Source organism: Bos grunniens, chromosome 12, assembly GCF_055505025.1.
Source record: "Bos grunniens cultivar Pamir isolate PY7600 chromosome 12, Bosgru_T2T1.0, whole genome shotgun sequence".
NCBI lineage: Eukaryota > Metazoa > Chordata > Mammalia > Artiodactyla > Bovidae > Bos > Bos grunniens.
Window position 1 is genome coordinate 82,144,302 of NC_141176.1, and position 13,090 is coordinate 82,157,391.

Genomic DNA, 13,090 nt, shown 5'->3' on the forward strand with positions numbered 1-13,090 from the left:
TGGACCGTGCTCTGTGTGCAGTGAGCACTCATAGAAAAAGCCTACAAGTGGCTGGTTTTCTATGTGGAATCACGTTTTAGGCCGGCCTGAGAAAAGTATATGTGGGGCTGGGTGAAGACTGCCGTACCATACTCAGAAGTCGTACCATTTCTGAGTCTACTTCTTGTCCCTATCTAAAACCCTAGAGACGATATCACTGTGAGAACATCTGGGGAAGAGCAGCCTTATAAGGTTTCCAGGGGTGGGAACAACACTCACCACCAAACAGAAAAAAGGGAGTTACTAAGAAAGACATCTGATACCTTAAGGTATTTTACAAGTTCACTTCCTAAAGCCTGGGCTCCGGATTCGGTTTTCTGACAGTACTGGAAAAAGTTATGTAAGTGCTGATCCTGCGGAGATAAAAGAAGAAAGGAAAATGAAAGCCTGTTAGCATATCTGTGTGGACACAGAGGTATTTGCTTCTGCAGCATGCGTGTTTTATTCAGACTATGAAACATCATATAAAAATAAAATAAAAAAAAAGACTTCAAAGGTCCTCCAACAAAAGTGGAAAATTTATCGTGAGAACTGTTATTTGTACTATCCATTTATATTATTACATGAGAGCACCGTATATGTACTTTCTTTCTTTACAAAAGGACTTACAGAGTGAAAATATATCTATGTAACATATCAATTATGATTTTATTCTGCCAAGAAAATCATGCAAATTCATTCACAAAGCTGTCACTGCTAATTTTAATGGAACAGCATGTACCTGAGTGTACACTGTGGAAACCAGATGAGTTGAAACTTTGAGCAGAGGCTTGCTTCCATCTACCCATTTAATTTCTGGACCATAATGCTGAAAAAATATGGAGGGGAAAAAAAATCCCAACAGATTAGTGACCTTGGCTTCAAACAGCATCTTCAGTTGAGTGTACTGACAAAGTACTGAATGCCAGACAGCTTCACTGACTTGTTATTTACGCCTGGCTCACGGTAGGCATGTAACCATGCCCACTTTCTTCTCCCAAGTACAATGCTCGTCTTAATAGATTGTCTAAACTATCTTTTCTATATAGTTGCAGCTCTACAAATTATTGTCCATCTGAGAGGGAAAGGTTCCAATTTTACCAATCACTTGACCAAACTTGAACTCAGGATTCTGAAAGTGATGGCATAAGGTACCAGATAAAATAAATAGGATAGTAAGTATTCCTAGAACCTGAAAACGGTTGGTCATGTTTGTGCTTGTTTTTATTTCTGAAACCTCCACTTTTCTCATTCTCAGACTAGGAATAGTAACTGAATAATAACAATCATAACAACTGAATACTATTATGATTTTACCCTTATTTTTGAGTATTTTAACTATCTGTCTATAACATTGGCCCAAATTTAGTGCTATTTAAATGCAGAGATATTAAAAGCCATTCACAATGAAATGGAGCAGATCTTAACTAAGTATGTTATAAAACTGAAGTCGATAAAATTTAAGATGGCTAAAAGGAATATAAAACCAACAAACCAATTGGAGAAATCTGAGAAGACTCAGGCTTTCATGAATCAGAAATGTATCAGAAAGGGCTACGAAGTAGATAAGGGATTTGCTTACTAGACTTACAATAAGCTGGAACACAATTTCTAATCATTTGCATGGCTATAAGAACATATTTTTATTTGAGCATGGCTAATTTGCAGAGACAAACTTCCATCTCATCCTCAAGTTTCCATTTCCCTGCTGAAGCAGTGCCAGTTCAGGGCTTATAAAATGCCCAAACTATAATTCTAGATTATGATAACTATTACCAGCACTGCCTTCCAGTGGCCTAGTGAAAGTCACTTAGTTGTGTCTGACTCTTTGCAACTCCTTTGGCTGTACCCTTCCAGTCCCCTTTGTCCATGGAATTCTCCAGGCAAGAATACTGGAGTGGGTAGCCGTTACTTTCTCCAGGGGATCTTCCCAATCCAGGGATCGAACCCAGGTCTCCCACATTGAAGGTTGATTCTTTACCATCTGAGTCACCATGGAAGCCTTCCAATGGGCTAAGTTTACTTGTAAAATGAATAACTAAAACCAAAATATTGGGACTGGCAAAAATATTAAATGCTTTTGGAAGGAACCGGGGTAAACTGATCTTAAAGTCCCATACCCGGCCCATCCCATGCTCCTGGAAGCCTAGGTAGCCAGACGGGAGATTGGCTGAGACAGGGATGTGCTGCTCACTAGTCACCACCCTTCCATCCTTCAGAAGAGGAAGCCAGGAATATCCAACTGTTGAAACAAAGAACAACAACAACAACAACAAAAATCACTGGAAGTGTAGGAAAATGGATGCAGACAGCCACGTTACTAAACTGCTTGATCTTTAAGAACTGCTAATACCAATATGACTAAGAAACTGAGATGACTCAGAAAATAGCCTCTGCAGAAAAGAGTCATAAAGCATGTTGGCCTCCACGGGATGAGCATTCTAAACTATGTCCTATAAAATGTATACATGTGGGCCAGGCATGCTACCTTCTCTAATTCATCTAAACAGTCCCTCAGTGAAAGTACTCAAATTTAGAATCAAAACGAAATTTAAGAACCTAATGCACAAGCTGTGAACAATCAAAGGGATGATGACATTCAAACCTTGTGTTTCAACGACGTCCTTCTTCTTCGTGCTGCCTTTATTTGAATTATCGCAGCTGACATGGAAGAATGTGAACAGCAAGTGGTGCTTTTCATGTAGCTGGGTGGGCAATTCTATTTTAATCTGCAGGGAAGACAAAAATAACAATCTTTCTTATATTCCAAAACAACAACATGTCACCCATGCACAAATGTGTGTTTGATCTCCAAACTGATTTATTAACGCCTGCAGTTAAAGGGATCTGAGACTGTTGAAGAAATGGATCCTTAACACACTGTTATGGTCTAACTGTTTGTGTCCACCCAACAAATTCATAAATTGAAATCCTAGCTCCAAAGGTGATGGTTGTAAGTGGGGCCTTTGGGGGCAATTAGGTCCTGAGGGTGGAGCCTTTATGAATGGGATTAATGCTCTTGTAAGAGATTCTATCGAGCTCCCCAGTCCTTCCTGCCATGTGAGGACACAACTGAGAAGTCTGTGACCTGGGAGGTGGCCCTCACCTGACCATGCTGGCTGGTCCCTGATCCTGGACTTCCAGCCTCCAGGACCATGAGCAACTAATATCTGCTCTTTACAAGCCACCCCGTTTGTGGTATTTTGTTACAGTAGCATGAACGAACAAATTCACTGACCCAAAACAGGAAAGTTGGTATTTCAACTCTAGAAAGAACTGGAAAATACATGAGAGATGCCATTTTGTTACCACAGCCAAGCCATAATGAAAAACCAGGTTTGACTATTTAAAAGCAGGATTCACATAGTAGTTTGAGTGAACTCCATTATAATTCTCCATGTGTGTGTGTTAGTCGCTCAGTCATGTCTGACTCTTTGTGACCCCATGGACTGTAGCCTGACAGTCTTCCCTGTCCATGGAATTCTCCAGGCAAGAATACTAGAGTGGGTTGCCATTTCCTTCTCCAGGGGATCTTCCCAGTCCAGGGATCGAACTTGGGTCTCCTGCATTGCAGGCAGATTCTTTACCATCTGAGCCACCAGGGAAGCGTATAATTCTACATAAGGACACCCCAAAATAAGGAAGATTCTCAGGTCCAACAGATGTTTAATTATACTTAAGTATGAAGAGAAATAGGTGAGAATATTAATTGTGGTAGTGATACAGGAAGAATTTTGACTTTTTCTTTTCTGCATTATCTGTACTTTCCAACTTATTTTTTTTAATAAATGTGTTGCTCTTATAATTAGAAAAGTTAAGTAAACTAAATATTTCAACATTTAGTTCTAGCACTATAACTTCAGTGTTATATGCGGCTTCTCTTGAATTTTGCTTTGCTAGGCAAAGAAATTAGAGTTTTCCTCAAAACTGGTTAAACTAGGTTTTCCCTTGAAAACCTCACTTACCTCATCATAAAATTCTGGGTTTTGGTGATGGTGTAAAACCGCAGCAAAGGCGCTTTCTGTGAATAGCGGCCCACCAGGTCTGCCGTAAATGCACTAAAATAAGAATTAGCAAAGGGAGGTACCAGAATTCAATCAATAGAGCAAGAAATTAAACTCAGATGTGTTGTAAAGAAAGCAGCATTCCTATAGCATAAATGAAGCCCCCTTTGATGGATTTCTCCTACTTACAAGACTCCAGACCCACAAGCCCCCTTACTCCCCTCGCTCACCTCCCAGCCCTCCCCTATCCCTACTCCACTCCATGGACAGCAATAGCTCACTGCTTACTTTCACCTCCATGCCTTTGCTGACACAATCCCTCAGTCTGAAGAACCTTCCCTTCCATGTACAATAAGCAAACTCTCATGCGTCCTTCAAGAAATGATTCATTTCTTTCCTGTGTCCTTTTGGCAATGTTTTACACTAATCATTCGGTTTTATCCAAAAAAACATTTCAGTATCTTTTATGTGTCAGGAGCTTTTCCTCCATGACTGCCTTTCCCACTAAACTATGAATTTCTTGAGGGGAAAAACTATATTATATTCTTCACATATTATCTCCTTCCCTTTGGGGAAAGTCACTTCCACATAGTTAGAGTGAAGAATTTGGGGTCTGGAGCCAGACTGCCTGGGTTTGAACACTGGTTCCATTAATGTATGGTCCTGAACAATTCATTTAAATTCTGAGCATTAGTCCCATCATGTTAAAAAAAAAAAAAGCAGATAATAATTGTTCCTAACTCAAAAGACTGTTAGGAGCATTAAAAGAATCTAATATCTATAAGGCTGTACAAGCAGAGCCTGGAATACAGTAAGCACTCAATAACATCACCAATAACCTACTACTATTATTATTACAACTAGAATCAACATTTTCAAGCGAGGTACATGTTTACTGAACTGAATACGCATAAGAAAACACCATCCCTAAAGAGTGTTACAAAACAGAAATTGCCAATTAAGAGCAAGCACTCAGTTATTCCTGTTCTGTAAGGTTCAGTGTATGTGGCTATAGTCTGTGATGTTACATATTTTGTGTTTGTGTCAACTAAAATGTGCTAAGAAGTCCCTTTAGCTATGCAGTATCAGGAACTGCATTTTTAAAATGGAAAAACGTGTACACATAAAGTACCAACCTTTAGAGGCTTAGAGTCTTCCTCATCTGAATCTTTGAATTCAATGCAAATAGCAATATTTCTGGCCTGCAGTGACAGTTACATAAAAAAGAGAATTTAAAAAAAGATTAAAGTATGCAACTATTTATGAAAGAACATGAGAAGCCAAAAACCTAAGAAAGTTTGGTATCGAAAAGAAAACGTGGGCGTCCTCGGTGCCCAGTGGTTAAAGCCCGCCTGCCAATGTAGTGGATGCAGGCTCGCTCTCTGGTCGGGAAAAGGCCACGCGCTGCAGAGCGACCAAGGCGTGCACAGCTCGAGAAAGCCCTCGAGCAGCGATGTAGACCCAGCGCAGCCAAAAACAAACAAACAAACAAATAAAACAAATTTTAAGAAACTAAATAAAACTCAATTTTGCCACTCACCTTGGCAAAAGACTTTTGACTGTCATATTTCAAGGACTTAGGATAAACATACAGGTGGTTGTTGTAGATGGTGTAAGGTTGAGTGTGTTTAGGGATGCAGGGTACAAATTCCTCCACCTCAAACGTAATCGGCATTTTAGTATAGGTTTCAAATTGCTTTGTAGGAATGTATGATGAGTTGACATAATCTAAAAAAAAAAAAATTAAAAACAAACAAACTGAAGTAAAAACCAAACAAAAGCTGGTCTGTTTATTACACAGAATGTACACTTACTAGGAAAGTCTGAGGAAACGTTATCAATTGTAATGTCTAGATTGCCCAAAATCACAGGGAGTTTAGCCATCTTCTCAGGTCTACAAGTAAGAGAAGAGAAAAGTCAAACAAGTTAGTTAGCTCTGAATTCTAGAGCAGCACTTCCTAGAGAAATACAATGCAAGCCACAAAAATAATTTTAAACTTCATAGAAGCTACACTTAAAAAGAGTAAAAAGAAACAGGTAAAATTAGTTTTTAAAATATTTTATTTAACCCAATAATATATTAAAAATATTATCTCAGTATGCAACAAGTATAAAAAGTACGTTCTGGTTCTTTGAAACCAGATGTGTATTTTATGCTTAGAGCTCGTCTCAGCAGGACCTATATTTCAAGTACTAGAAAGTCACACGTGGCTAGTGGCTGCTGTGCTGGGTACCACAAGCCCAGATAAGAATATTGACAAAATGTTACAGTGGAGGTTTTCCTGAACCACTCCATTCTCAACATACATTCTTGGCTCAAATGGAATCAAGAAAGTTCAGGAGCCATCTGAGGCTCCATTGCCTAGTGAAATGCTGGATATAAAGAAGGTGCTGAGTGAATTGTCTGGTGTCTGTATTTGGTCTGACTCCATCCAATACAGGGGTGTCCTCTGTGCCAGTCCTGACAAGCATGCCCTCAGCCCTTCCTAGTGACAAGGAAACCTTCAACATAGCCATTTTGACACCCAGACTGCTCTTCCTTACAGCCTGGTAAAATTCACCTTGCTGAAGCTTTCACTCATCAAGGAGCCTAGTTAAATTTCTCTAACACTTTTTAAATCATTAATAGACAGCTATCACATCTTCCTAAAGTCCTTGCTTCTGAGTCCTTTTGGGTCTTCCTCCAATGCCATTTCTCTCCCATAAATACACCCCATTTATATCATGGCCCCCAGAACTGTATCAGTAAGGTCCAGCAGGGCCTGAACAGGTTGGGTAGAGCAGCTGCCTGGTTTGAACAATATACCTTTCTACTGATGCAGCCAAAATTCTACTACTTTTACACAGTCACACCACTCCAGTGAGGCACATTAAATATACAGTCACCTAAAATCCCTATATCTTTTTTTATATGCTTTACTATTTTGTTGTATCTCTCCATCCTGTCTTTATACAGTTATGTTTTTAGAAATCAAAATAGGATTTGATTTTTGTCCCAATGAAATTTTACCTTTTTATGACTGAGTCATTTGTAGTTGATCAAGACCTTACTCCTAAATCCAGATTCTAACATATTCCTAATACATATGTCACGAAGACATTCATCAGCACTTTACATTCTCATAAAAGTCTTTCATGAAGATACTGCACAGACTATTGCCAAGAAGCAGCTCCTTCTCAAACCCCTAGAAGCCCATCGCCAGACTGAGACTAGCCACCTGTCACCCCTCCTCGCATCTGGTTACTCCAGCACTTTACAATTTTTCACTCTCTCACACTTCTCTGACTTCTTGGTCATCTTGGAATATATGCTTTACGTTCTTCTGTCGAACCAGCTTAGTGACCCAAGTAAAAAAGGAGAGGCAGAAATCTGGTTAGGACGACTAGTTCCCAGAACACAAGATGTTGCCTCCTGGTCCTTCAGAAGCCACCTGTTTAATAACATCTTTGAGATCACTGGCAAGAAGCATCACAGCTCAGTGGCTCACAGATTCAGCATTTGGTTGAATTGTTCCCAGTTTTGAAAAGTTCCCAACTCTTGTTTTTAAGATTCCTCAGACATCATCATTGTTGTCTTGAGCAATCTCACGGTCAAGATATCTTGCGGTTCTGTTCATGTGAACCTGGATGTCCCTAATGGTTCCAAATTCTTGCTCCCACATGACTACAGCGTATGATGAATGTCGTCATCTTTGCCCCTCACCAGCCCCAACTAATGGCATCACTTTTTCTCAGGGTTCCTCTCATTTCCACCAGCCTTTTGTATATATCTGTAAACCTCGTGCAGAAACTAACAGCATTATCACCTAAACTACCCAATATGGTAGCATTTAAAGAAGATCTGCATTTTAAAGAAAATGTTCTATTTTTATACTTGGCTTTCAGATCCCCTGCAGAAATAAGAGACACAACCGTGAGCAAATCAAATAAATATAAAATATCTCATCCTTCTTTTTAGACGGATGCTTCTTGGAGCACACATCAGCAATACCATCTCTCTGACAGGATTACTTTCTGACTAAATTTAGGACTCTCTCCTCTGATGATCACCACAAGGGGGAGGGGCAACGTGGCTCATAAGCTTTGACAGCTATTTTCTAAACACTAGGGCAGCTTCAGAACATGTTTCTCGTCCACTGCTAAATGACTTTTGAGAGAATCACAGGAGCAGAAACTATAGCTTTGGATCCAAGCTGGGGTCCAAGCCACCGACATGTGATAAATTTTTGTTAAAAAAAGAAAAAAAAGGAAAGAAAATAAAGCAACACCAAGGTTTAAAAAAAAAATGAAAAGGAATTCTCTACTTCCCTAACTCAAGTGTGACAAACAAAGACACAGTGGCATTTCTTCAGCTTCGTAATGAAAAAGGACTGCAGCCTCCCTCATGGTACTGCATCTGCGCTTGACAGCACTGGGTCCCTATTTCCAGGTTTCTCAGTCTCTCGCTGACCTTCTGGACCACTCTCTCCCCAGGAAACCCTTCCTACGGGAGGCCTGGTGCACCGGAGAACCACCCCGTGCTCAGGACCAGTGGAGGCCTGTGATCTTAGCTGCCTGGCCACAGGCTCTCTGCTCGTACCACGTTTTCACTGATGGCCCTGCAAACTTCACCCTCCAAGCACCACCCAGGAAGCCAGACTGTGAGCCGAAACCACCCCAAACGCGGTCACTTTGGGCAGGGTGCGGGGTTCAAGCTAACCAGCCAAGGGAGTGACTTCTGACACAGGGCTGCCCACCCCCATCTTATACAGTAACTTCGGTTTCTCTGGTGTAGAAGAAATAGGCAAGGCCTTGAGACTCACTTCCGAAAGTCTGCAAGTAACTTGAGCATGTCTTCGTTGGATAGCTTATTGCTGTCTTGCTTGTAGAGAGCAGAAAACCTGGCGCTTTTGTCAAGGTTTCCAGATGCATCCTTAAACAACGTCCTGAAATAGCAGAACGACATGTCTAAGCTGAGTTTCCAAGTGACCAAAATAAATCCACAGCTGGACTCTGGTTTCTAAGTGAAGACTAATTGTCATTCCACTGGCTATGGCCAGCAGAAATCTCATTATCGAAAGACGAGGAAGGTATTTATGACGATGAACACAGCTAACTCAATTTACATAGAAAATATCACCAGCAAATGGCCTGCGCTTAGGAAATAACACACACAGCCAAATGCTTACGACTCGAAATACAGAGGGTCTGTGGGCCTCACTGACCGGGCTGCCACCCCCTTCCCAGCTGGAGGTGCGTGCTGGAACCTGGAGCCCCAGCTCTGCCACACACACTCCTGTCCATCCCGCCAGGGCTGACAGCGCCCTTCTCCAGCCAGCACCACCTTTCTCTGGGTCTCTAATAAATGATGTTTCAGATATGCAGCTTGCTTGGTTTTCAGTTTTACAGATTTAAATCTTCTGCTTCTGGACCACAAACAGAATGGGTTGGTCAGTCTGTCTGTCTCTCCACATAGCTGTACCTATATAAAATGTATAAAGGATGTTCTCCTCCAGACTCCTGGACACAGCAGGGGAAGGAGAGGGTGGGACGAACTGAGAGGGTATCACTGACATATATGTACTACCCTGTGTAAAACACACAGCTAGTGGGAAGCTGCTGCACAGCACAGGGAGCTCAGCCTGGTGCTCTGTGATGACCTGGAGGGGTGACACGGAGGGTGGGCAGGCTCAAGAGGGAGGGGAACTAGGTACACATATAGCTGATTCACGTTGTTGCATGGCAGAAACCACCACAACATTGTAAAGCAATTGTCCTCCAATTAAAACAAAAAACCTAGAAAAAAAAAGCAACTCCTTTAAAAAGTGACATGCACAAAAAACAATCAAAATACTAAAAAAAAAAAAAAAAAAAAAAGATGTTCCCCTTACCTTGCTGCCCAAGCAAATGGCATTCTGTACTGCCCTAGTCTTTGGCATGCCTGCTTGGCATTCTTCAGAACCTTCTGAGCAACCTTAAAGACATCAGAGTAGAACTATGAGTTACTGTATCCCACTGAAGGGAGAATTGTGAACTACAGTTATTATCTCAGTCACTGAACAAGCTCTTCCTGTAGTATCAGATGCATGGACAAGCACATCTAAACGTAACACAGCTGGATTCACTCTAGTGCAGAGGATTCTGTTCATCATATTCTCTAGCACGATTTCCAAAGAATATCAAATGAAAACTGTTTCCAAAATGTATGTTTTTTCTTTGGACTTCATAGGCAACAGGCATGCCATTTCATAGGCTTTTGTATTTCTTTATGACTAAGGGCTATGTAGTATAAGCCCCTGAGTTATCAGTAATTACTAGTACTTGGTATTCATGCCCCAATATATGCCATGGGAGTTCAAATGAGGACACTAATGAAAACACTAAGCTTTCACAACTCTTAATGTGCACTGGCCTATGCAGACTTCCCAGATTTGGGGAGTATATGCTTGTTATTAAGGCATGACAGGTACTGACTTAAGTTAGGCCAGGGCTTTCAAACACCACGTTTCTGTTTCTAGGTATAAATTACCGCTACTTTCACTTTCTCAAGATCACTTTTGGTTTGTGTGGGGGGTGGATTAACTCTAAAGTGCAGAGGGAAGCAGATTTAGTTTTGGCCTAAGATGCATGCATGGCAGGTCTCTTTATCAATGATACCCCTACCGCTAAAGCAGATGACACCTAATATCCCCAAATTTTCTTGTTCTGGGATACTGCACTGTTACCACTACAAAGTCTAATTGATTCAGTCAGAGTAGAGTGTGAAGGGTCTTTTGCTATTGTTGTTCAGTCACCAAGTCATGTCCAACTCTTTGTGACCCCATGGACTAAAGCACACCAGGCTTCCTTGTCCCTCATCTCCCAGAGTTTGCCCAAGTTCATGTCCATTGAATTGATGATGCCATCCAGCCATCTCAACTTCTGATGCCCTCTTCTCCTTCTGCCCTCAGTCTTTCCCAACATCATGGTCTTTTCCAATGAGTCAGCTCTTTGCATCAGGTGGCCAAGGTACTGGAGCTTCAGCTTCAGCATCAGTCCTTCCAATGAATATTCAGGGTTGATTTTCTTTAGGATTGACTGGTTTGATTTCCTTGCAGTCCAAGGACTCTCAAGAGTCTTCCCTAGCACCATAGTTCAAAAGCATAGTTCAAAAGTGCTAAAGTCTCTTTAGCACTCAGACTTCTTTATGGTCCAACTCTCACATCTGTACATGACTACAGATCTTTTACATTACTTAAGTAAATCAGAATCAAACCAACGTTGGGCAACATGCTGTACTGCCAGTGAACCAGTGTGAACTCTGCAGAGCTGCAGCATTGGTTCCACCGGGAGCTGGTCAGGAAAGCTGGGTCTCAGGCCCCACTCTAGACCTCCTGGGTCAGAACCTGAAATCTGACCAGAACTCCAGTGATCTGTGTGCACCAGGTCTGAGAAACGCTCATCTAGAAGACTCGGAAGGAGAACAGCAGCATCCTGTCTGCTTCTGAGTCAAACCGAAACCAGCTGTGTGAGTCTGGACCACTGAACCTCTCTGGACTCTGCTTCCCTACCTGCAAAATGAAGAGCACGAGCTCGACTTGCCAGCATCCCTTCTGGCTACTAAATATGACAAGTGTACTGAAACCACGTTGGGGAACTGAGGCCTTCAGGAGTGATGATGGAAACACTTCTCTACTGAAACAGGTTTAGGATCCAGTCCCTCCCTTTCTCCTTCTAGCGGGGCATGTCCATGCAAACTCGGAGATCATAGAGTAGAATGGTCAGCCTTCCCGGAGTGGCCATTTTACTTGCACATTTTCAAGTAGAAACAATTGCTTTTAGGTTTTAACAATAATGACTGTGTTGTGGACTAAAATGAAATATTTGCATATGTTTCACTCTTGCCTGCAGTGAACTCTCAGATTTACTGAGGATGCACATGGAATACAATGCACGTGAAAGCCAGTGAAAAACCAGTGTGTGCCCTTTGGGTTTTTTCCCCCCTTTTCTTTTTTAAAAAAGTCTGTTCATGGTGGACACCTACAGAGACTCCTCCCAAAAATTTCCTCCAAACCAATGATTTCCTCCAAACGTTGCCTCAGGCCATCTTGGGAAACATGAAGAGACAATTTTTTTTTTTTTTTTATAGCTCGATTACAGCTCAGAGTTTTATGCAGCAAGCAAAGGAAAGTACACCCCTGAGGTATGAGGGTGGGCCAAACCCAAAGGAGAGGCCATGAAGAGACAATTTTGATACACAGGAAAAAACTATCCTTTAGTAAAATCTCTACTGAAGCTTCTATTTTTACATAAGATGGCTGAGTCTTAATCTCTGCTTGAATTGACTGCTTTGGAGGTATGAACGCATGGGAAAATGTACACATGGCTGGGCTTCACATCCCGTAAGTATGGAGGAGGAGTAAATTCAGCAGATGCTCAGTGGACACTGGGAAGAATGGCGTCCCGCCTGCGAGGATACATGGTTTTCGCACCAGCATGAGCTGCCAAATTCCAAACCATGCACATGGCAGGCAGAAGCGGCCAAGCTGGTGCATACTAGCCTTGGAAACGTGTTACGCACACAGCAGGGGACTAGATCTTATCTTGGGCATTCACTGATTATTAATCAAAACACCAAAGAGACTAAAAGAGCTTCTCATCCCAGGTTTTACAGACTTGATTTAAAAAATAAAACAGCTTCTCTCCAGATAAACTTGACTCAGCTTTTATCAGCCAGAAGGGCATCCCGTCTGAAGCTGTGTGCCTGGGTACATGGGCTCTTCCTTGACAGGGGCTGTAGTAATTGATGATGACGTCCTCTTGTATGTGTCAGTGGCTTGATTTACAGTCTCCCAGCACTGACTTGTACATATCTGTTTGATCTTAGCACTGTTCCTGAGGGAAGGGAGGGACAGGTAGCAGCACCATCTTTCAACTACACATGTGACACCTGGGGCCCAGAGAGGTCACATGACATGTCCAGGCTGGCTGGGCACTCAGCACCCAGGTCTCTGACTCCTAGGACCTGTCATTTAACAATCATCCTGCATCTTCGTGGACACGCCTGTGATGGACTGATGACCACAGAGAGGAAGCTCTGAATCAGCTGA

At 41.9% G+C, this 13,090-nt stretch overlaps 1 protein-coding gene across 50 annotated transcripts in view; it reads right to left on the reverse strand.

The window, feature by feature from the left end:
• Positions 1 to 13,090, reverse strand: part of DOCK9 (dedicator of cytokinesis 9) — a 298,290-nt gene that overhangs the window by 97,168 nt on the left and 188,032 nt on the right. For all 50 annotated transcript variants that reach the window (XM_086330406.1, XM_086330405.1, XM_086330365.1 and 47 more), the window contains exons 14-23: positions 9,893 to 9,975; positions 8,825 to 8,947; positions 5,837 to 5,916; positions 5,563 to 5,750; positions 5,159 to 5,224; positions 3,984 to 4,076; positions 2,624 to 2,747; positions 2,139 to 2,260; positions 761 to 847; positions 303 to 392 (exon numbers count right to left, since the gene is read on the reverse strand). In XM_086330406.1, the coding sequence (XP_086186532.1) occupies positions 303 to 392; positions 761 to 847; positions 2,139 to 2,260; positions 2,624 to 2,747; positions 3,984 to 4,076; positions 5,159 to 5,224; positions 5,563 to 5,750; positions 5,837 to 5,916; positions 8,825 to 8,947; positions 9,893 to 9,975 (1,056 nt within the window). The remainder of the gene's footprint in view (positions 1 to 302; positions 393 to 760; positions 848 to 2,138; positions 2,261 to 2,623; positions 2,748 to 3,983; positions 4,077 to 5,158; positions 5,225 to 5,562; positions 5,751 to 5,836; positions 5,917 to 8,824; positions 8,948 to 9,892; positions 9,976 to 13,090) is intronic.